At 45.8% G+C, this 23,617-nt stretch overlaps 1 protein-coding gene across 3 annotated transcripts in view; it reads right to left on the bottom strand.

Annotated features, from left to right (window-relative positions):
- The window catches only part of LOC105718472 (protein HIRA), a 102,956-nt gene that overhangs the window by 47,129 nt on the left and 32,210 nt on the right, over positions 1 to 23,617 (bottom strand). For all 3 annotated transcript variants that reach the window (XM_012454168.2, XM_012454167.2, XM_012454169.2), the window contains 10 exons: positions 21,303 to 21,398; positions 20,101 to 20,261; positions 17,676 to 17,843; positions 15,747 to 15,860; positions 12,514 to 12,584; positions 11,751 to 11,856; positions 9,698 to 9,916; positions 8,126 to 8,211; positions 3,144 to 3,341; positions 946 to 1,107 (listed from right to left, as the gene is read on the bottom strand). In XM_012454168.2, the coding sequence (XP_012309591.2) occupies positions 946 to 1,107; positions 3,144 to 3,341; positions 8,126 to 8,211; positions 9,698 to 9,916; positions 11,751 to 11,856; positions 12,514 to 12,584; positions 15,747 to 15,860; positions 17,676 to 17,843; positions 20,101 to 20,261; positions 21,303 to 21,398 (1,381 nt within the window). The remainder of the gene's footprint in view (positions 1 to 945; positions 1,108 to 3,143; positions 3,342 to 8,125; positions 8,212 to 9,697; positions 9,917 to 11,750; positions 11,857 to 12,513; positions 12,585 to 15,746; positions 15,861 to 17,675; positions 17,844 to 20,100; positions 20,262 to 21,302; positions 21,399 to 23,617) is intronic.

The raw sequence follows: 23,617 nt of genomic DNA, 5'->3' as shown, positions 1-23,617 counted from the left end.
ACTGCAAAAACAGATCAAATACAAATGTTCCTTTTATTGGGTACCTGCTGGCTGTGTGGCTACTGCAAGTTTCTGACCAGTGACCTTGTACTTGGCTGATGGTGGCACAGGCTAGGGTATGCCTGCCCAGGGCTGCTGAGCCCTATGAACCTTGCACTGGGATGCAACTCTTAAGGGACCGCTCTTAAGCCTCAAGAGGATAGCCTACATCTACCTCTCCTCTCCTAGGCTCTGACTCACTGGGATGTGAACTGAGCTCCTTGTTGTGGCAGGCTTGGAGGAAGGGGCCCTCTCAGGAGGCAGAGAACTTCAGTGCCAATGGCAGAGGCTGTAGAGATTCACTCTGGCCACCTCAGGAGGAGGTACTACTGCAAACTCCAAGAAATAAAGAACTACAGCGTGCACAATGTCACAGGTGTGTTTGAGGGGAGGCCCAGGGAATGGACAAGTAGCATAGCGTCCACAAGAGCTCAGAAGCCAATATGACTTGACAAAGACCTCACCTACATCATTTTTATTGCAGCTCTCTACCTCTGGTCAGTTTCTGAGTGGAAGGCCATCACTTCCAAGGTGTACCAATATCAGAGCCTTCCACCTCTCCAACTAATCTCTTGCCCTCTTCCGGGCAAACTCTGGGCTCCATTCAAACACCATTATTCTCAGTCCAGCCTCTGCACTGACTAATTCTTGTGTCTTTGCCCTTGTGGTTCTTGTGCTGTGTCTTCCCCCATGGCTTCCAGCCACCTTCCCACTTGAAGCAGCCACCCCTTTCTCCTCAGAGCTGGCAGCTCACTAAGGGCTCTGCAGTCTTGCTCCCATGCATTGAGTGGCTAGAGTCTTTTCCCCAACAGGAAGGCAGGCTGCTTGGTAGGAACATTGCCACTGCGCTATTGACCCATGCCTGCACCCTCCCTGGCCCTTCAGGGTCCTGCAGCTACCACCTACCTTTCCATGGCTGTTGGGGTCACGCTGGTAAGGGCAGGAGCACCTGGAGTGGCTTTGGACCGCTCTGTGAACCGGGAGTCAAACGCTTTCATGGGTTCAATCTTGGACGGGGTCGTTAACACAGAAGGTGACAATGCAGCAGGAGTAGAGGTAGCATTCATACTGGGGTGAAGAAGAGGGGAGGTATGTCAAGCACAATCCTAAAAGGATCTGGAGGTCTAGTATTTGCATTATTTGGAGACTACTAAAAAAGACACAAATATCAAACTTTCATAAACACAAAAAATTTCAAGATACAATCTACTATTCCCATTTCTTTAAAATGTTCATGTGTTAAAATTCTGGACATCTAGAAAGTTTTGAGCAAATGCATTCACATCTCCCTCTTTGCATTGTTTTGACAGCTTTTGGGAGTGGCATGAGGCCTAGAACATGGTTCTTACAACCCTTTTCTCTAGTCATACTACCCTATCTCCACAACTTGAATATAGCATCTCTACTCCAAACCACTCCAACCACTCACATTTCCCACTTAGAAAATGAGTCTCGTGATATAAGCCTGCACCTGGGTCCTGAAACCATGGTCTACTCCCGACCTTTACCCTCAGCCAGGCATCCTCCATCCTGGGTGCCCCTCCCATCTCTCCCTGTGACAGTGTCACATACTTAGCATTATGCTCCAAGTACTCATCACACAGCTTTCATCTTCTATTTCAAAGATAAAGGAGAGGCCAGGCAGGAGCCTGCCTGGTCCATCCTCCATGGCCAAGCCCACATCACATGCTGGGACCAAGGCCACTGGGCCTCCTCCTGTGCACACCCAGGCTAACACCTTCCAATCACATCTGCCCAGACCCTACACCACATGCCTGGTAGTCACCCTGGACACCCCGTTTCTCTTCCTCCATGACCTGTGGCCACTAGAATAGGCCATCCCCAAAGCAGTTCTCAGATCTGGCATGGTCTGTCCTTCCCAGGCCCCCTTCCTCACAGGATGCTCTGCTTCCTCACTGGTCTTGCTGCTCAGTCTTCTCTTCCTACCCTCTGAGGGTTCCCTCAGGGCAGTGACCTAATGTTTGGGCATGCCCTCCACAGCCACGGTGCTAGCACCCAGAAGTAGAAGGCCACAGTAACACAAGACTCCATTACACCAATGAAGAATCACTCTGATCAGCACAGGAATCAGCTGTATGTGCCAGGGAGTGGCTAATTTGGGGCACCACTGCCTACTAGAGTCACTTTCATAAAATGGAGGTCTCAAAGCTTTCTATGTCTCCACTCTGGGGAAAAGCCCAGACTACTTGGTCCAGCATAGACATCTAGGCCTTCTGCCCCTTTTTGGCCTTCCTCAGGGGATTAGGGGGCTGCTATCCCTAATCCCCATGCCACATCCCCTGGTGGGCCTGTATGAGCCGTGCACAGGGCACCCTCTGAGGCAACTCCCTGATCCCTGAGACATCAGCCCCTCTTCAGATGGCTAGCCATTTCTACCCAGGGGATCCGGAGGGCCACTTGCAACTCTGTGGCTGCCTCTCCCCAACCAGCCTACACACTCCCTGAGGACGAGGACCCATCAATTAAGCCCCTGCAATGCCTGGGGCCGAGCACGGCATGTAACCCAAAGCAAGTGCTAGGCAAATGTTCACTCCTGGCTCTCATTCGTGCTTGCCTGTTTTTTTTCTGATTTCTAATTTTGTTTCCAAGTAACGAAGGGTGATGACTCAGGCTCTCTGAGTGAATATAATTCTGAGAGTATGAGGGGAGTCTGTGACCTCCCACAGGAGCGCTCTACCTGGGATGAATGCTGTGTGATGTGCCCAGCAGAGTGAAGTGGACGCTGAGGCCCCAGAAATGTCAAGTACTTCCAGTGTAGAGCTGCCAGAAGGTGGGACTGACCCTGCTGCACATAGCACTTTACAGGTAGTTCCCACCTGTAGCAGCCTGACCCTCAGTCAGCCTTGATACATTCTTTGTGAAATCCTCATGGTCCTGTGCATCGGATCCTCATGGTCCTGTGCATCGGAGACTCACTAAGTAAGTCCTCCCCTCTGAGAAGTCCCCATTTCATATCACACACTTTTTTCTTCCTTTATTCATTGAAGGGGCCACAAAGCGCAGAGTAAAATTCTCTATCCCCAAAATTATGTGCAAACCTGAACTTTCCCCAGGGACGGGAACAAGCCTTGGCACCCACTAACCTGTCTTTATTGACAGAATCGCCCGCAGGTCTGGCACTGGCAGCCACCACAGGCTCTGTACAAGGCTTCGAGGCGCCGAAGGAGTTAGGTGTGCTGGAGTCCAGTGGCAGTAGCTGTGGACCGCTATGAGAAGAGAGCATGGTGCCCGCCAGGGAGCCCGAGAGGGGGATGCTGTTAAAGAATGCCGTGGAGAAGTCCCTGTCATCAAGTAAGAACAAAGGTCAGCCTTGAAAGTCAAGTGCCACATCCAGTAATTTATACATTCAAATAACTTTCTTTCTAGGTCCAAAGGCAATGTTTTCATGATAGAAAATTTACAAAGTTACAGAAAAGTAAAAAGAAATTTAAACCCACTTAATATACTATATTTAATTGAATCTAGGATTTACAGGATCTATATGTACTACTAAGAAAGAAAACAATGCTGCTACTTGTCAGATGCCATTGATTGTACAACACACCCTAATCTCAGAGGTGTTAAACTATGCAAACACATGTCGTAGGAGCTGCTGTACCAGGATGTAAGGTATTGTAGTGTCAAAACTAAGGATTCTGGGACAAACCAGCCAGGTCTGACTCCTCTGCCATTTGCAAGCTTGTGACTTGCTCCAACTACTCTTGTCTGCAAAATACAAAGTGCCAGGACTCTCCCCATGGGGTTGCTATCAGGACTAAAGTAGTTAGTGTAGTACACTCTTAGAACACATATTGGGTGCTCGAAGAATTATGAAATTCTAATAATTGTCATTACACCTAAGATTCACATAATACATGGGATAAATTCCTGGAAGTGGAATTGTAGCAGCGAATGGAATGTTCACTGATGATTTGGAATAAATATTTCTAAAGTGCCCTCCTTAGAAGTTTAAATTACAAGGCATGTGTGAGAGTGCCTATTTCCCCACACAGGCGCTTGGTAACAATTTTATCAAATTTCTTGACACTTAACAATCTGAAAGATGAAAAATGGTATCTTACTTTAACTTTGATATAAGTGATGTTGACATTTTTTCAAATAGAAATACTTGATTTCCAGCTGGGCACAGGCTCACGCCTGTAATCCTACCACTCTGGGAAGCCAAGGCAGGTGGATCACTTGAGGTCAGCAGTTCGAGACCAGCCTGGCCAACACGGTCAAACCCCATCTCCAATAAAAATACAAAAATTATCTGGGCATGGTGGTGGGTGCCTGTAATCCCAGCTACTCGGGAGGCTAAAGCAGGAGAATCTCGTGAACCTGGGAGGCGGAGGTTGCAGCGAGCCAAGATCACGCCTTAATTAAAAAAAAAAAAAAAAAAAAAAAAAAAAAAAATATATATATATATATATATATATATTTGATTTCCTTTTTTTGGTGTGTGAACTGCTTGTTCATAAATATTTTCCCTGGGATGTTGTGTTTCAACTCTTTATGGCCTTTTATTTATTTTGTTGTTGAGATGGATTTCTCACTCTGTCACCAAGCTGGAGTGCAGCGGCGCAATCTTGGCTCACTACAACCTCCGCTCCCAGGTTCAAGCATGAACCACCATGCCCGGCTAGCCTATCTTTTAAATCCACTAAAATTTTAAATTTTTTGTGTAGTCTAAATTGTCATTTACAGAAAATACTTTTTTGATCTGAGATTATAAAAATATTCTTCCAGGGAATCTTCTAAAGTTTTAAATAAAAATATTTTAAACAAAAAAAAAGTCAAATATTAAAAAAAAAAAAAACAAAAAACTAACTCTGGGCTGTTTAGAATGTACGTAATGGTAAATTGTGAGGTTGGAACCCAACATTGTTTCTAGAGGGTACCAGGTAGTAATGACTTTCATTTACTGAATTAGATAAGTTTTATCCTGATGTGAAATGCTACCTTTAAAATTCCCATAACTATTTGGGCCTATTTCCTGATATTCTATCATATTCCATTGCATTATCTACTCATGTGTCAGTGTCTCACTGTTTTAAGTATGATAGCCTTTAAGTTCTGGTGGGGCTAGTCTACCCTGATTAATCTTCTTTTTCAGAAATATTTCAGCCATTCCTATTTTTTTTTCCACATAACTTTTTTATTGATTGACTGACTGATATGAAGTCTCACTCTGTCACCCAGGCTGGAGTGCAGTGGCACGATCTTGGCTCACTGCAACCTCCCAGGTTCAAGCAATTCTCCTGCCTCAGCCTCCAAGTAGCTGAGACTACAGGCACACACCACCATTCCCAGCTACTTTTTATATTTTTAGTAGAAATGGGATTTCACCATGTTGGCCAGGCTGGTCTCAAACTCCTGATCTCAGGTGATCTGTCCACCTCGGCCTCCCTAAGTGCTGGGAATACAGGCATGAGCCACTGTGCCCGGTGGATTTTTCCACATAACTTTATAGAGTTACCTTGTCTAATTCCAAAAATTCCTATGGTTATTTGTACTGGTTAAATCTATCAGCTACAGGACAGCTCACATCTTTCTGATGCCAACCTAGCTAAACAATGGCACGAATTTCTAGTTATTTCTTTTGAGTTTTCCTTGAGGCCTCTCAGTAGGGTTTTTAATTTTTTCTTCATTAAGATCTGCATCTCTGGTTGCATCCTAAGTCTTTTATTTGTGAATATGACATTTCTTTATGGGCTCTGAGGGTAGTTGCTGCTACCTGACTTCATGTTGATTGTATCCAGCCACCTGACTGTCTTCTTTCATTGCCTATGGCAGTTTTTCTAGTTAATTCTCTTACAAATTATATCATCCTTAAATAATTATCCTTTTCAATTTGCTCTTTCCCTTGACTAACTACACGGGCTAGAACCTACAGAACAATGTTAAATTGTAATTCCAAGAGTGGGCATTTCTTTAGTTTTTGAACTTAATTTGAAATAATTTATCGAGTTAAGGAAGCATCTACCTACTCCCATTTAACTGAGTTTTAAAACAAAATGGCATTGAATTTTACCAAAATGCCTCTTAAGCATCAATAAAAGAGATCATATAATTTTTTTCTTTTGATCTACTGATATGTAGAATTAAATAGTTACCTAAAATTTGAACCTCCTTACTTTCCAGAAACAAACCTCACTTGGTCATGTATATTAGCCTTTTAACACGCAGTAAGGTTCTGTTTGTTACTATTTTACTTAGGTTTTGCATTGACATTCAGAAATGAGACTGATCTGGGATTTATTATGTTTTATCCTTGTTAGATTTTGATGTAAATATTATGTTCATTTCAAAATAAAAACCTGCACATTTCTTCTCTATGAACTAGAATATTTAAAATGGTATTAACAGTTACCTGTTCCTTAAAAGTTCCTGAGGTTTCCCCGTGAAGCAGTCTAACTCTGGTGACTTTGGTGGAGTTAATTCTGTGACACTGTCCTCTATCTCTTCTACAATAATTTTTTACTTTCATTAATTTTATTTTCTTTAAAAACCATGCACTTTATGTGCAAATTTATTTGCACAGAGTTCAACAAAGAAGTTTCTCAACTTTTTTGTCTGCTATTATTTCTCACTTATACCTGCTTTGCATATTTATGCTTTTTCTTTTCTTTCTTGATTAGCTCAGCTAATAAGGACCTATTCTATTGCTACTTGTTAGAACGTGGGAATCAGGAGGCCAAAAAGCTTTTAACACCAAAGGAATCCGGTCCTGGTGCCAGAAATATGCATCCTATGTCAGAAAGTTGGCCCCAGACCACCTAGAAAGCCAGCTACACCTTCTCACCAGGTAAGGCCTGGAAGGATCCACAGTACCAAGTGTCACCATCACTACCTCCCCGTCCCTCAGACCCAGTGTGTTTAGAGCTCAGCCCCACACTGGGTCTCATTTGGTCCTAGTAAAAGGTAGGCAGGGGCATTACCTCCTATAGGGTCACAATAGGAAAAAGACTTAGTCAAAAGAAAATGACTGCTCTGGGGGAGTCAGTAGACCTGGTTCTGGCTCTACTCGCAGGGACCTCAGAGCCTGCACATCTAGGACGAGGAGGTGGATCTGTACACTGTACAAGTGAAGGTTCTTCAGGAAGATTTGGAATAGCTCATGGATAGACAACTGCTAAATGCAGAGGCCTGATGTGTGTGGTTTCCATGAAATGCTTACTGATGCCCTGAGCAGATCAGTGGTATGAAAATAAAACCCAGAGTGAACTGCCTTGACAGTGGGGGTCTACTTTTTCCACCCAGGGCCTTATCATTTTTTTTTTTTGGAATCAACACACATCATTTTGTGGAGAATAACCAATTCAAAAACAACCTGCACTGATGTAAGACAACAGTAAGTGGTGAATGAGTTTCTTCCCCCATCTCTGTCCCCCAAAGGGAAATGCGTTTCAGAGCCCTACCCTCTGCCCAATAATTCTACTTGTACAAGTTATCCTGCGAGAACAACCACAGGTGAGCTCAAAGACTCATTTACAATCACAAGAAACTGGACACAAATACAAGTCCACAATGAGCTGGCTAAGCAAATCCTAGGATGGGAACCTGGATAATCAGATAGCAAACGCTTCAGAGGACTGGTTATTAAAATGGATGAATGGGCAAGAAACAGTAACAAGTGAGGAAAAAAAGACTGGAAATAGAGATATCAAATACAATGACTGTACTAGAGATACTGGATTATGGATTTTTTTTTCCTTTGGGCTTTTACTATTTTCTAAATTTAACATGTGTAAACATACCTTTCATAATAAAAAAAATAACATTATGAAAGACAAAAAAAATCAGCCTGATTGCTTTCCCTGTGTGTCCTCTGGTGCCCTGGCAACAGTGAAGTGCAGCAGATGTACCTAGCACTCCCACCCACCACATGATTCAGTTGTGCATAAGGGTTCCAGGAGGAGTGTGGGCTTTGAGACTGCGGGAAGCTGGGCTCAACTTCCTTGCTTCCACATTCTACCAGTCAGATTGTGAAGGGCCTGTGAAGATCCTCACTGTGAAAGCATTAACCGCTAAAAGACAGGAAGACCTTGCTAGATAAAATCATAAAAGGGGAATGAACCAGTACCCAGTGTCCAGCTGTGCTATGCAGAGAGGTGTGATTCTTCTCCGACCATCTGCCGTCCGAGTCTCAACTTGCTTCTTCAAAAGATTCTGGCAAAGCAGAGTTACATAAATGCAAAGTTTCTGCCGACTATTTTCAAATATTAAAAAATAAAGTCTCTTTTTTTTCCTGGTGATAACAACACGTAGCATAAGATCTATCCCATTAGCGAGGTTTTAAGTGCACAGTATTGTATTGTGAACTATAGGCACTATGCTGTAGGGGAGGTCTCTAGGACTTAGTCATCTTCTATACCTTAAACGTTATACTCTTTGGCTAATAACTCCCATTTTCCTCTGACCCCCGTATTCACCATTCTATTATCTGCCTCTGTGAGTTTGACTATTTTAGATTCCTCATATAAGATGAATATCATGCAGTACTTGTCTTTCTGTATCTGGGTTATCATTACTTTGTACACAATAAGTATGTATAACTTTTTATATGTCAATTATACCTCAACATAGTAGGTTTAAAAATAATAAGGCTTCTAAGGAAATATATTCTAAATTCCCCTTCTAAGCCCTTTTGGTACAACTAAACTAGCCACCCAAGCAAAGAACAAGCCGGGGGCACATGCTGCACTGGCCGCCCCGCACAACAGCCATGGGGCCAATGAAGGGGTTAAAGCACTGAGCCTTGCACCTGTAAGCCACATGTCTGTCACTGAGCTAAGGATTTTCTTTATCTTTCTCTTTTTTTGAGATGGAATCTCATTCTGTTGCCCATGCTGAGTGTAGTGGCGCAATCTCGGCTCACTGCAACCTGCGCCTCCTGGGTTTAAGCAATTCTCCTGCTCAGCCCCCCATGTAGCTGGGATTATAGGCATGCACCACCATGCTCGCCTAATTTTTTTTTAAGTAGAGACAGGGTTTCACCATGTTGGTCGGGCTGGTTTGGAACTCCTGACATCAAGTGATCCATTTGCCTTGGCCTCCCAAAATGCTGGGATTAAAGGTGTTAAGTCACTGCGCCTGGCCTGAGATAGCGATTTTCAAACTGACTTTCAAAATAGAATCCTTTCTTCCATAGAAAACTCATAACTAGGGGTTTTCTCTCATACTTTATATCTGAATTGCCTGAAGGAGTTTTGTCAGCCTACATATGGTACTGGAGATGGTTTATACACCCCAGGCAATAATGTTCCTTACCCTTTTCCAATCCCTTTTCATGAAACATGGCTTCCAGATGAAGAAGGGGAGCCCACAGAAGTCTCCTACGGTCAGAGCCTGAAATCCACTATTCTTAGCATCTAGGATTTCCTAGAAAGGCAGGCAGGCTAAAGTTTGTAAGTTCTTTCTAGAGATGACCTCCTCTGGGCTCCTGGATATATGGTGGCCTTTGATAAAGGGGATCCAGGCCCCATTACTATGTCATGAGGCGGTAGGCAAGGAGCCAACAAGCCTGAGGCTGGCTGACCCACAAATTCCATGCCACACTAAGCAAACACCCTCTTTACCACCACTGGTGTCTGCCCCTCACCCTGTCCCCTGGTCATGTGTCTATGTCTTTAGTACCACCAGGCAGGGCTCTCACCTTCCTAATATCTTCAAGACTCTCCCCATTGACGACACCTGCAACTGAGGAGGCTGAGCCTGTCTCCCTGGTTGAGGCACTTTTCTGGTCCAGCTGCTGCTGCTGCTGCTGTCTCCGCTGGTACTTGAGCATCTCAGGGTTTTCAATGACGGCTGTGGAGAGCTGGGCCTCAGTCATGATGGCCAGGCTCTTGCCATAGGTAGACTGGTGAATGCGGCTCTGGGGAAGCAAGGAGAGGCACAACATGGCAGTGTAAGCACCAACATGGCCTATGCTGCCCACAAGTGGGCAAACTAGAGTAGAGCTCTCCTGGCTCTGAGCGGAGAAGGGACCCAAGGCTAACTTCCCATCGCCTCCCACCCTATTCTGCTTGTCCCTCACTTGACAGCTCTGTTGATGTCTCATGCCCTCCCTTGATGTTTATGGCCTCCTTTGTATCTGTAGCTGGGATGACAGTAAATGTGACAGCCAAGAAGACAACACCTGCCCCATAGTCTGGTGCAGAACAAATGACAATCCAGTGTCCACAGTGCTTCAATGGAAAGGAAGATACTCAAGTTGCTAACTTAAGCCTCTTAAATCACCCCTAGGACCCAAATGCATTTGGGAATCAGATCCTAGAACAAGAGTCTACTTTCACAGCTCATCTGCAGCCATCAGTCCTGTGGATGGAGGTCCCCATGGGCCTGCTTACAGTGTCTCTAAGAGTATGGGAAGGCCTGGAATAGCAGAACTGGGGAGCCTCCTTTACCCCTACCCCTCCTAATATGTCATCATCCTCCCCTCCTCCTAGGTGCTTGTAGTCTTGGGCCCTAACAAGCTAGGCAGGAGCCCCATGAGAGCAGAGATGGTGTCCCCAGCACACTGTAGTGACTGCTGTGCATGAAAGCGCATGAGGAACAGACTTCTATGGGATGTGCAAATGTCCAACGCGGGATTCTGCCCAAGAACAGGGACTGTTCTTGGTTAACAGGATATCTGCTTTACACCAGAGCATGGGTTGAAAGGCAGTGTTCCAAGAGAGATGCCTTGGGACTCACTCCTGCAGGACTTGATGTGTCCAGGAACCTCCTTCCCTTGCCATCTTGGCTCCTGACCTTCTCTCCTGAGTCTATCCCCTGCAATCTCCAGGCAGAATTCAATGTTTGCCAGGTCTTCCCTAGTGTTCCTGAAACATGGGGTTCCAGTCTGTGACTTGGGAAATGTAAATGCAGTCAGCAAGGCAGACCTCTGCCCCAAAGGGGTTCACATTTAGTGGAGAGGTCACACTGCAGGTTAAGAGGAAGCTTCCACTAGCAAATGAGGTCATATGGGAGAGCCGCCAGCCTGCTCTAGGCTTTCACAGAACTCCCTTCAGACACATACATACATCCCACTAAGTGGCAGCAGGTTTCTAAGCCTATGGTAGGTGAAGCAGGGCTTTTCGCAAAGCTTGGCAGAAGAGCACGGAGACCCCATCCCCCCCACAGAGCACAGAGGGGAGGTGGCCTGGCCCAGAGGCAGTAGGCCTGGTTCACTCTTCTAACCTAAGGCTCACGTACAGACTGGGCAAAGGGCCATGCTATTTTCTGAGGCTTAGTTTCCATATCCACAAAATGGATGAGCTCTGCCTTGAAGGGTTTTAGGCAATTTAAATGAAATTGTATGTGCAAAACACATTCCCAGAGCCTGGCATACAATACGTGGTAAGAAATGACCAATATTACTACCATGAAGGGGAAAGTGATGTTGGCAGAGGCCTTTGAGGAGTCATTTCAGCTCTTTCTCAGGGCAAAAACTTCCCAGTAGATGGCCTATTATCAGCTCAAGAAGAGATGCCCAAAATAGTTCTACTCTTAACTCCAAGACTTATTTCTAAAATGAACAGAGACTCGTTTTTAAATTAATCTATGCTGTAAAGAAGGATTACAACCTATAAAAGATGAATATCCCATTACATGTTAAGAAATGACGCTTCTGTGTATCCCACAAGAAGAGGGTGTAGTAGGGGTCTCTCAGAGCTACTGTAGCTATGGCCCCAAAGCACCCAGCAGCACAAGGGCTATCAGCCTACCTTCTCCTCCTCGCTTAGGGGATCTCCAAGCTCATCCTGGGAGAAGTCAAGGAATGCCACAGAGCCATCCATGGAGCACACCAAGATGCCAAGCCCATTCAGAGTCCTGAAAGACACGGTCATCAGCAGCCTGGTAGCAAGAGCCCCAGGCAGACAAATGTCACAGGAGCTGGCCTATGAGGATAGTGGACCATGTTTCTAGGGAGATGCTGGCAACTCCTGGTTCCCTTCTGTGGCCTGAGGGTGGTGGTGGGGAGGGTGACAACTGTGTCCCATAGGGCCCTGGTGTTCTTTAGTTCTAAGCAGGTATACAAAGTATCCCTTACCATATGTTCTGTAAGAATTTTCCATTTTATTTATCTTACTTTTGAAACCATTAAGAAAAAAAACACAACTTGACAAAATATCCATACAAATCAGGTCACTGAGAAGCAGAAGGTGTGCTTCTCACTTTGTTTCATCCAATGATGGAATAAAGTGGAGCCTACTAGGATCACATAATTCTCTTTGTCTTATACAAATCCTGAGAAGGCATTTTCCAGTAGCAAATCCTACACAGGCAGGACATTCTCACAGCAGCAGGCACACCATTGCCAGTTCCTGAATCACAGGCAAACAGCACTCTTAGTCTGTGCCACTGTGACACCTGGGGATGGGCCACTGGCCAGCCACCTGACCCTAGTCACATCCAGGAAGCCTCATGTTCTAATGTGTGGCTTCTCCTTTCTTTCTAACCTATTCCCATAAGTAGAATCCACCTTACCAGGAAATGTCCATGATGGATTTGTCAAACAGTTCATGGATGACCACCAGCGGCCGTTTCAGACATGTAAGCTGGAAAGAAAGACACGGCCAAGGTTAATGAAATTACTCAAATCCGCTTTTGCATTCAGCTCAGTTAACATAGCCAGCCTAGAAGCCTTGGTCAGAGTGGCTGCTGATATTTAAGGCATCTTCAACTCTATTCAAAGTGTAGCTGTGGAGATTCCAAACTATGGGAACCAAAGCCTGCCAAAAAAGTACATACTACCTAGAGTGGACCCTGCCTCCAGGGCTTTCTGTGGTCTGACGGGGAGACAGCTTTAGACACAGACAAGCAGCAACGGAGAAGGCAGAGTGGGAGTGGGTTTTTGAAGGGCTATGGTCTGAGCAGAGGGACAGTTCCAGTGTGGCCCTCTGAGAGGGTCTATGGAACAGGAAACAGGATGCCAAAGCCTAGACAGGGGGTGAGGCACCCTGAGAGAGAACACAACACATCTTCCCTGGGCCCAAGGGACTCTGGTACACATTTAGCGAAGGCTCATTCTACACTATGTGCAGGTAATACAGAAATACACACTTGGGCCCTTAATCTAGGCACAGTTACCTACTATTAACACTTTGATGAATTATTTCCTTCTATTTTGTGCAAATATTTATTTTATTTTTCAAAGTAAGGCACATGGTTGTGGCTGCTTTTTCATTTAACACACAGTAAGTATGTCATTAAATAGCCTATAAAAGTCTCTTTTGGATGACTGCATAACATGCACCATGTACATATTCTCTATTGAGTCACCCAATTGCTGGCATGCACGCTGACTCCACGTTCCCACAACTATGGTAGGCTCTTCCTCTCGTGCACAAGTGCCTGGCTACCCTGCTGGCTGGCTCTGCACTGCAGGATGGTGGGCAGGGAAGAAACACACTTCCTCAAGGGATGGTGGGCTCCCTTAGGTGCTGCTGCACCTTCTGGGAGACTGTGCTGCTGAGTGTCCCAGTGCAGCCTGAGAGTGCCATGTGGGGAAGGAGAAGCTGTGTCCACCCTAGTGCTGGAGAGGGGCCTAGTGCTGGAGAGGGGTCTAGAGTCTGAGCTATCTGGAACCCACATTAAGAATCTTGCTTCCACCCTAAATCCACTTCTAGAAAAAGCTGCCTTGTACCTCCTCCCATAAATGTGCCTACAGACCCTCAAATCTGTAGGCTGTGTGACTGCCTGACCTGAGCATTCTAAGAAATATGGGTACCACAGTCAGTGATGTTTTGGTTGCAGCACCACAAACAGGGCCTCAGGCTGGGAGGAGACAGGGAAGGTGCCCTGAACGGCTCTCTGTGGTACTGTGGTTCAGGTTCCAGAATGGGTGTTAAGTGAATACTGGGCCTAAAAAGAAAAATCACAACACACACAGTAATAGATTTCTGTACAACAAACTATAATAAATGCAGCCAGAGGATAACCTTCAAAACCAGAACTTCAAACTTGCTCAGCTTATAGGGAAACTTTTTTACAAAGTGAAAAAAAATTAATGTGTGTGCACTTTGCTTTATCAAACTTTAAATACATTGGCACCTCGATGCTCAGCAGCAAGGCTGCTTCCTGCACTGCATGCGGAGGTGTCTCTCACCACACAGTCAGGTCACAGCACACCAGCTCCTGGCAGTAAGAAACTTAACCCTTCAGGAGCCCTCACTTACAAACCACCACAATACTTACCCTTGGGTTCTCACTCACCAACTACCCTTGAATAACTCTGCTGAGAACCTGTTCTGTGGAGGGCACTGAGTTAGGAAGGTGAGGGGAACAATGAAGCTGAAGACACATCGGGCTGGGTGCGGGGGCTCATACCTGTAATCCCAGCACTTTGGTAGGCTAAGGTGGTGGATCACCTGAGGTCAGGAGTTTGTGACCAGCCTGGCCAACATGGTGAAACCCCATCTCTACTAAACTTATAAAAAAATTAGCCGGGTGTAGTGGTCTGTAATCCCAGCACCACTGCACTCCATCCAGCCTGCTGGGTGATAGAGGGAGACTCCATCTCAAAAGAAAAAAAACAAAGAAGGTGAAGACACAGATTGCATCATCTCAGGGGCTCCTGCAAGTGAGGACTACCAGGCTCATAACCTTACCCGTCACAGCATCGTCCAGGGGTTAAATGGACTAATAAATCGAGGTATCAGCTTTCTGTGTCTTTTTTTTGTGTGGACATAAGCACTCATCTGTCTTGGTTATATGCCTAGGAGTGGAAGTGCTCTAGATCATATGCTTAGCTGTGGTAGAAACTGCCAAACACTCTTCCGAAGTGCTCACGCCAGCATAAACACCTGTCAGCAATATATCACTTTCAGCTTATCATGTCCTTGCCAACACTTGGCTCTATCTTTTTTTAACTTTAGCATACTACTCCTAGGTATGTACTCACAAATAAATGAAAACATATGTCCACATAAAGACTTATACAAGAATATTCACATCAGCTTTAGTCATAATATCTCAAAACTGGAACAATCTTAATGTCCATCAATAGGAGACTGTATAAACAAACTGTGATGCATTCATACAGTAGAATGCTACACAGAAATTATAAGGAATAAAATACTGTTAAGTGTAGCAACATACAGGAATCTCAAAAACACTATGCCAAGCAAAAGAAACGAAGACACAAAGAAGCAAGCATCAGACAACTGCATTTATATGAAGTTCAAGAGCAGGCAAAACTCATTAGTATCTGTTATACTGTCAGTATACTGTTATACTATCAGTATCTGCCATTAGAATGGTTGCTTTGGTGGTGAGGGAGGTCTTGACTCGAGAGGGACAAAGGTACAAAAAGGAGTGCTCTAGGCAGTAATGACGCTGGTATGTAAATATGTATGACAACTCACCAAGCTGTACCTTTCAGGCGAATACACTTTATATAAAGATTTTTCTAATAGGAAGCAAGCCCAACATGCTGCCCATGGCATTGACCACTGAGGGTGCTGCCTGAGTCTGGACACAAGAGCTGGTCTAGCTGGGGGTCAAGGTGCCCTCTCCTGGCTGAGCACAGACCCAGTCTTCAGCCCTTCCTTCTGGGAGAGCAGGAGAGCCTGTGAGCTTCCAAGGAGGGGCTGACCCCAGGTGCAGAGTAGAAGGTACACTCTGAGCATTACCCAAAGCAGGTCTCTCTTTCCACTGCTCACTACTTCCCCAACCTATACCTCGCGTCCTGCAACAAAAGCTTAGGGTGGCAGGCTCACCCAGACAGAAAGCGAGCGGTCCTTGCTGCCAACAGCGCAGCAGCAGTATGGGCAGCTGGGCTTCGCAGAACTCCCATTCTTCTGCTTCTTTTTGAAGATTTTTGGGTTGAATTTCTAAAGCCAAATAACAAATGTTAAAAATAATTGATCAAGCATCAGGCATGTCCCCTGTGCCCAAGTCCCAGCCCGCTGAAGGGAGTCTCCCACAGACATTCTCTGAGCCCAGGCACTAAGCATGCATTATTTCCCATCTTCCTGACCAACAATGAGGCATCTGGCTGATGATGGAAAGGAGGCTTAGGGAGGTCAGAAAGTATGTGCAGAGGTATCAAATGAGTAAGCTGGGAAATGCAGATGTAAAACCAGCACTACCAAACTCTCCCCATTTCTGCAGTCTGCCAAGTAGAGGGGATGGATAACTATTGAAACTAGCCTTCTCAACTCCCTCTGGCCTGGCAGGGCCATCCCTAGGACCTGTGGAAAGGTGAGCCTCCAAGGGGGCTTCAGAAACAAAGACCTGCTCGTTCCCTATCTCCTAAGAGAGGCCAAGGGAATGCGCAGAAAGGCTGTGAACCTCTGAATTCCTTCTTGACTCACTGCATTTGTTGTTTGGTCATAACTGTCTAGCAGAGATCCACTCAGTCAGAGTCATTTGTGATCTCCCTGGGCCAGAGACCAAGGCTACATGACACAAAGGTGCTTCATTTGGCTGCTTAGACCAGGGAGCTACCTCCAGAGTAACTTCTCTTTGTTTTTGGAAAGGATGGAAGCATATACTGAGCTCCCAGCCACCTTTCTGGATTTAAAGGGGATGGGTGCTCTGGGAATCCCCAACCTAGGGAATCTGAGGGCAGAGGAAAGAGGGTTCCGGAAAGCCTGGTGTCAGGTATAGAAATATTTTAATTCCAGAGTGCAGGCAAGAATGACCAGGAGTGCACAGAGACTGGAGAAGATGGAACCCAGAGGCATGTCCCCAGGATTACAGTCTCTAGTACCAGGAGGCTGCAGGGTCTTTCAAGCTCTGTGAGCCAACGGCAGGCGTCATGATCTCCCAGAACAGCTCTAAAGTGGTTGTGAGGATTGCATGGGAGAATCATGTAGAGCACTAACCATGAAGCAGTGATTTCCAAAGACTTTAGCAACAAAATTCTCGTTCAAACAAAATCCTATATGGACTCCAAAACAAAAAAATTAAGTAAGTAATACTTTATTCATACAAAACTTATGTTTTAAGGTACACTATATGATGCTTATTATCTATTTAAACACAGGCAAAAATAAGCCCGTTTTCATCAGGGTCTTCGATGATCCTTCACTTTTATCAACGTTAGCCCACCAATCTGTTTATTTGGCTACCCAGTGTTGAGAAAATCCTGGTTCTCACAGATTACTTACAACTACTTAACAGCTTGCCTGGGGTTCTATTAGAAGGGCTCTTTAATTAAATTCATGGAGAAGCATAAGAGGAGTGACCAGACACCTCTCCTGCCTAAGGACCCACAGCAGTTCACGCCTCTGAGCTCTTCACCTGCTGCAGCAAGATCTGGCAGCAGCTCCTAACTCAGTGATCCATGGCACGGCCTTCCACCTGTGATTGATGCAGCCAGGTATAGGGACAAGCACAGTGGTTGGTGGGTGCACCAGAATCACACCTGTATTCACTGGAGCCAGGTGAGGGGGGCACTGTGCTCGGGCACCCACGAGCATACCTGAGTATGTAAAAGGCTGATGAGGAGCTACAACGTTCCTAACCCAAGACTGATTTTGTTGATGTTCACCATGTTAAAGTTTGCCAATAAATCAACCAAGTACATACTCTATTATCTAAAATTAGTTTTAAAATATTTAAGCATAACTACTTAAAATAAATCAAGAATTAGTATGTGCTGAATCTTGAAGCCCATCCCCCTCAGTTCCCTGGGCACTCACCACAACAGTCACAGCTTTCCGGTGCCCTACAAAGTCCATGTTGGTCTTCCATCCCTCCCTTTCAATGATCTGGGCAGTGGGGCCTGAGTTGTTCATGGCATGGGCAGATACCAGGTAATGCCCATCAGGTGACCAGCTGAGCCGCAACACATGTGTCGTTCCTCCACACTGAAAAAAAGCATCTGCACTTGAAAGGAGCTCAAGGCCACCTTTGTGACCAAAACTCTGGCCTCAAGGATAAAGTCAAACTTCAATTTATAAATGTGTGATGGTGGAGCATTCACCCCAAGCTTCTGGCTACACTGACAGCTTCCGTCTCTCCAGATGGCCCAACCAAAAAGGGCTCTGTGAAATGAATTTCGAAACTGCAGTATCCTACACTCCCCCGGAGCAGCTGAACAAAGAAATATAGTTCAGAAGTGTAGGCCCTGAGGAGCTCTGCAAGAAGGCTACCTGTTTGAACCACAGCCTCTGTGTGGGCCAAATCTCTCTGGTCACTAACCCAATTCTTCTGTACAGCACCTGTTAAACCTACCACATGGCATCTGCACAGCATCCTCAAGGTATACTGTGGTGGAGAAAAAGCCCTTTTAACCCAGGAGCCTGGCAGAGGCCAGGCTGTAATGTAGCTGATGACCGAGGCACCACCTATTATCTTGAGTCTGTTGCTTCACCCAAAGGGTAGTGAGGACACCCACAAGGGAGAAGAGGTTTGTAACGTCCTTATAAACTGTAAAAGAACAGCAGAAAGGCACTGTTCCCCCGACCTGGACTGGGGGCTGAGGCAGGGCATCCTTTCACATTATTCCTCCTGCAAAATGAGATGACATGGGTCTAGAGCCAGATTCCTGAAGCTCAAGGTGGGCCCAGGGCAGCTCTAAAGACTTAAGGGTTAAGATCATGACCTCACAGCTCTAGAGCAGGACAGGACAAAGCAGGGCCCGAGTGTAGTGAAATCACCCACCTCGGCTCCCAGCCTTAGGCCATAGATCTACCCCCTACCTTGAAGGATGGGCCCACTCAGCAGAGGCTGAAGATTACTGCCAGCTCCTGCTGGTACTCACGACACTACTAAAGCCGTCCCTAGGAGTCCAGCTCACAGGACCCCACTGCCTGGCAGTCAGCCCTGAGGAACTCCAGAAGGAGCAAGTTCCTTAGGGCAAGACTAAGTAAGGTAAAAAACCAGTACTCACATATCTAGCCCAGGAGCTGCTGTCATGTGGGGAGAACTGAACATATGACTATCACTTTACTTTTGCAGCCATCCTGACCAGTAGACAAATGCCTGCTCTTCCTGCAAACTTTCACTTATGTGTCCCTTGTTCTGTGAAGTCTTCCCTGATGCACTCACCCCTCCTTGGCTGTTTCTGCACTCTGGACAACTCCATCATCATACAATTGATGAGAATGCCTGTCTTTCCTCGGGACTTTAAGCTTCAAGAGGAGAAACTCCATCTCAATCTACTTTTATTTCCCTGTGCCCAGTATTGCCTTCTACACAGTAGACATTTAATAAATGTCTAATGAGCAATGGTGATCTTGAACTCTCATTCCATTTGAAATCAGAACTCAAAGGAAGAGAGAGTAAAATACTACAGACGCTACTGCAGTCTGATCTCCAAACATGTGCAAACTGTACTGCTAACTCCAGCCAGGAAAGAAGGCCCCTGAACTGCAGGGTGTATATCAACAACACAGCACAGTCAGGGATGGCCCGAGAGACTCTTCCATCCTGCCCCGGCCTCCACCAAGCTGCTCTGCAGGAGGCTCAGTGTAAACTCCACAGTCTAAGAAGCAGTTTTATCCACGTCTGTGGCAGTGAGCTGGGTGACAGAATGATGTGGAGACATCTCTATGGCTCACTTCAACTTTAAAACTATAAATCCGAGCCAGGCACAGTGGCTGATGCCTGTAATTCCAGCACTTTGGGAGGCTGAGGCAGGCAGATCACCTGAGGTCAAAAGTTTGAGACCAGCCTGGCCAACGTGGTGAAACCCCATCTCTACTAAAAATACAAAAATTAGCTGGGTGTGGTGGTGGGCGCCTGTAGTCCCAGCTACTCGGGAGGTTGAGACAGGTTCAAACCTGGGAGGTGGAGGTTGCAGTGAGCTGAGATTGTGCCATTGCACTCCAGCCTGGGTAACAAGAGAGAAACTCCATCTAAAAAAAAAAAACCAAAAACTATAAATCCTTTCATTTCAAAGTCGGAAATTAAATGGCATCTCAGAAATGAAGGATTTTGTATTATTTGACTCTTAGGGCCAGAGTCCCACCCAAGAGAGCCTCAGTGAATCTGCTCAGACCCCTGGACTCTGTGCATTCCTCATGTGGCCTGGCCCATGGCCAGCTCCCTCTCTGCACAAAGAAGTCAGGAAGCGGTTGGGGCAGCTGATGGGGCTCAGCTTCCTGAGCTGTTCCCACTTACCTCATCAAAAGGCTTGGTGATGCTGGTCTCCAGCTGCCAATCCAGCGTCCTCCACACCTTTAGGCTGCGGTCATCAGCTTGAGAGGCTATGTATTTACCAACAGGGTCCCACGTCAACCCTTTGACCAAGCCAGAATGACCTCTCAGAGTAGCTAGAATTTCTGTGAAGAAAAAAGGAACGTGGAGAGGTGTCATCTGGGGAAAACATAACCTGCAATCCACGAGCCATGGGATAGATATCCAAGAGAGCGGACCCAGCAGTCTGCCCTGACCAGCCTCACACCAGGTAGAAGCAGAAGTGCCTCCTCATTTGATCTCCACCAAGGCAAAAGCCAACTGAAGAAATGACTGCATTAAGAAGGCAGGCACCAAAAGGCCAGTTCTAATCCAGGTCTTGTCTGTAGCTAGCAGCCCTGCCCGTGGCTGCCTTTCCTAAGCTGTGACACCAGCACTTCTGACGTTAGCCTCCCTGGCAGCTCCCTGATAAGGAGGAGGCCTACTAGCTCAAAGGGGCAGACAGTGGCTGAGTCTTTTGTAAATTATGGCTGAAGACAAAGGTGTGTATGATGGCACCCCATACAGATCTGTAATCCAAATGCTACTCCAGTCTCTAAAGTTGCCCTCTCCACGGCCAGACTGAGTGTCTCCACACTTGCTGGTGGTTTTCAAAGAGTTAAAATGACCTGGATCAAAGAGGAAAGCATTCTTCAAATACAGAGCAGAAATATGCGAAGAATTTTACTAGTTATAAACTGCAGCACTGTGCCAGGTTATGTCATCTGTTGTGACTTTAAACACAATAAATAAGAAAAATCAATCTTTTGCAAAACTGGGTTTCTGTTAGTCCACATCTGCTCAAGGGTTTCATAGAGGAGATGGTGACTGAGCTGAGCCCAGAGCCCAGTGGTGGGGGTGCACACAGCATATGTAGGAGCACCAGAGTCCCCAATAACAGCTGCCTACTCACTACCCTCATGATCTGTGGCATGCCATGCCAGCACTCAGTTACTATTTTTCTTAAGGATTAATCTCTTTAAAGCTTAAACAAATGTAACTGATAAAGAAAAACTGACAAGACACATAAATCCTAGGCCACTGTAATACATCCACTGCCACCAAGACTAAGGAGACAGCCCAACCCCTGCTCCAGACACCAACAGGTAGTATTGCTTGCTATTAACCAGTCAGAGGAGGTCCCAGACCTGGGAACTTTACAGCATTCCAGATGACGACAGTGTTATCCACACTGCACGAGGCTAGCCAGGCGTCATGGGGAGACCATGCTACATCCATCACATCTGAAAGAAGACAGAGGGTTCTGGTGAGATCTCTTACCTGGAAATGCCCTTGTCTATTAGCTGGGCCAGTGCCCCTGGGACCTGGGACCATCATAACCAGTCTGGTGTTTTTTAACCAACCTGAAAAAACTTCCCCCCAAAATTTTTCAATTGGGCATAAATTTAAAGCATCTAACTGACCTCTGTGCCCCACTCCTTTTATAGATGAAGCAACTGAGGGCACAGTTCAGAGCTTGGGCACCATATGGCAACTTACCCACGCATGAGAGCCTGCTACTTCGTGGGTCTGTGGCCTGGAGCATGCTCCTCAGCCCTGCTGACTTGCTTTGCCAATCATAACAGGGCTTTCCTCTGAGAGCTTTTTGAGCATGAGACACAGTGGGTAAAGCACCTGGCAGAATGCCTGGCACAGTCAGAGCTCCAGGGCTGCTGACACCTAACACAGGTCATCTTGAGGCCCTTGTCTGGTTCATGGACAGGGTCTCATCTCCCAGACCCTGACAGGAGCACCCCTTCACTACAGAGCCTCCAAACAGAATTAATTACATTCACTTCTTTGTGACTCTGTTTTATCGTTTGTCAAGTGCAGATTAAAATACAAAATCGGCCAGGCACGGTGGCTCACGCCTGTAATCCCAACACTTTGGGAGGCCAAGGCGGGCGGATCACGAGGTCAAGAGATGGAGACCATCCTGGCCAACATGGTGAAACCTCATCTCTACTAAGAATACAAAAAAATTAGCTGGGTGTGGTGGCGCGCACCTGTAGTCCCAGCTACTGGGGAGGCTGAGGCAGGAGAATTGCTTGAACCCGGGAGGCAGAGGTTGCAGTGAGCCGAGGTCACGCCACTGCACTCCAGCCTGGCACCTGGTGACGGAGTGAGACTCTGTCTCAAAAAAAAAAAAAAAAAAAATCTAGGCCAGGTGCAGTGGCTCACACATGTAATCCCAGCATTTTAGGAGGCTGAAGTGGGCAGATCACTTGAGCCCAGAAGTACAGTACCAGCCTAAGCAACATGGCAAAACCCCATCTCTACAAAAAATACAAAAAAATGATCTGGGCATGGTAGCACATGTCTGTATCCCCAGCTACACCAGAGGTTGAGGTGGGAGGATCACTTGAGCCTAGGGAGGTCAAGGCTACAGTTAGCCATGATTGTGCCACTGCACTCCAGGCTGGTGACAGAGTAAGACCCTGTCTCAAAATACAAACCAACCAACCAAACAAAAAACCCCAAAACCTATTCTCATAGGGTCACTGTAAGGATTATATGTGAGAAACTGCTGCAACACCATGCCAGGCACACACCAAGGCATCGATGAGGGTCTGCTATGATGATGGTGCCAACCTTGCCTATCCTGCCATCAGGGGTGAAGGGCGCACTGCTAGGTATACAGAAGAATGATTGGTGAGTTGAAGAAACAAACACAGCAGCAAGGTAATAGCTATCAAGTCCTTTATTTGTACAAGAGGTTTAAGCAAAATATTCCAAATGTCTATTGTATTTTTTCTAGTTTTAAAAAATCTATAGTGACAGCTTAACAGTATTTTTCACATTGTCTCACATGCTGTGGTTCACATATTGTATTCTAAATGCCTATGTGATCTTCACAGCTTCTTTCCTTTTTTGCCCTGCATTCTATGTGGTTGAGGCATTCACTATTATTAACTGACCTAATTTAACACTGAAGGTTAGCTGGATTACAGATTTTTGGGCCCATGTGTGTATGTGTCACTCTACACTCCAGATTATTTCTCTGAGATGCATACCCCAGAGTAGGAATCCTGGGCAGAATATCTGAGCACCCTCATAGGTCTGGATTCTCATAAAACTGCACACTGCTTTTCCAAGTTCTCTGTGGTTTTACATTTCTACATGAATACTGCTTGCTTTAAAACTCCCTTATTGGCAATAGGAGGACGACTTTTCCCCCTTCTGACTTATTTATTAAGTACATTTTTATATTTAAAATTTTTTTAATTAGATTATTACTGAAAGTAAAGATTTTTCACATTTGTCTCTTACCTAATGTCTTTTTGGACTAATTGCTCACTTATCGTGACTGTTTACGATAAGTAAACTGGGGAGTCTTTTGGGCAGTGGGTCTAACAACATCAATGCAGTATCCACAAAAATAAAGAAAACAACAACTTTCTCTAGGAACTGAGAGTACCGGAGGGGCAGACATGCAAACACACCAGGACAGGAGGGGAGTGCC

Source organism: Aotus nancymaae, unplaced genomic scaffold (assembly GCF_030222135.1).
Source record: "Aotus nancymaae isolate 86718 unplaced genomic scaffold, 86718_ANA_hifiasm-v0.15.2.pri h1tg000049l, whole genome shotgun sequence".
Lineage (NCBI taxonomy): Eukaryota > Metazoa > Chordata > Mammalia > Primates > Aotidae > Aotus > Aotus nancymaae.
This window is presented reverse-complemented; position numbering and strand designations above follow the sequence as displayed.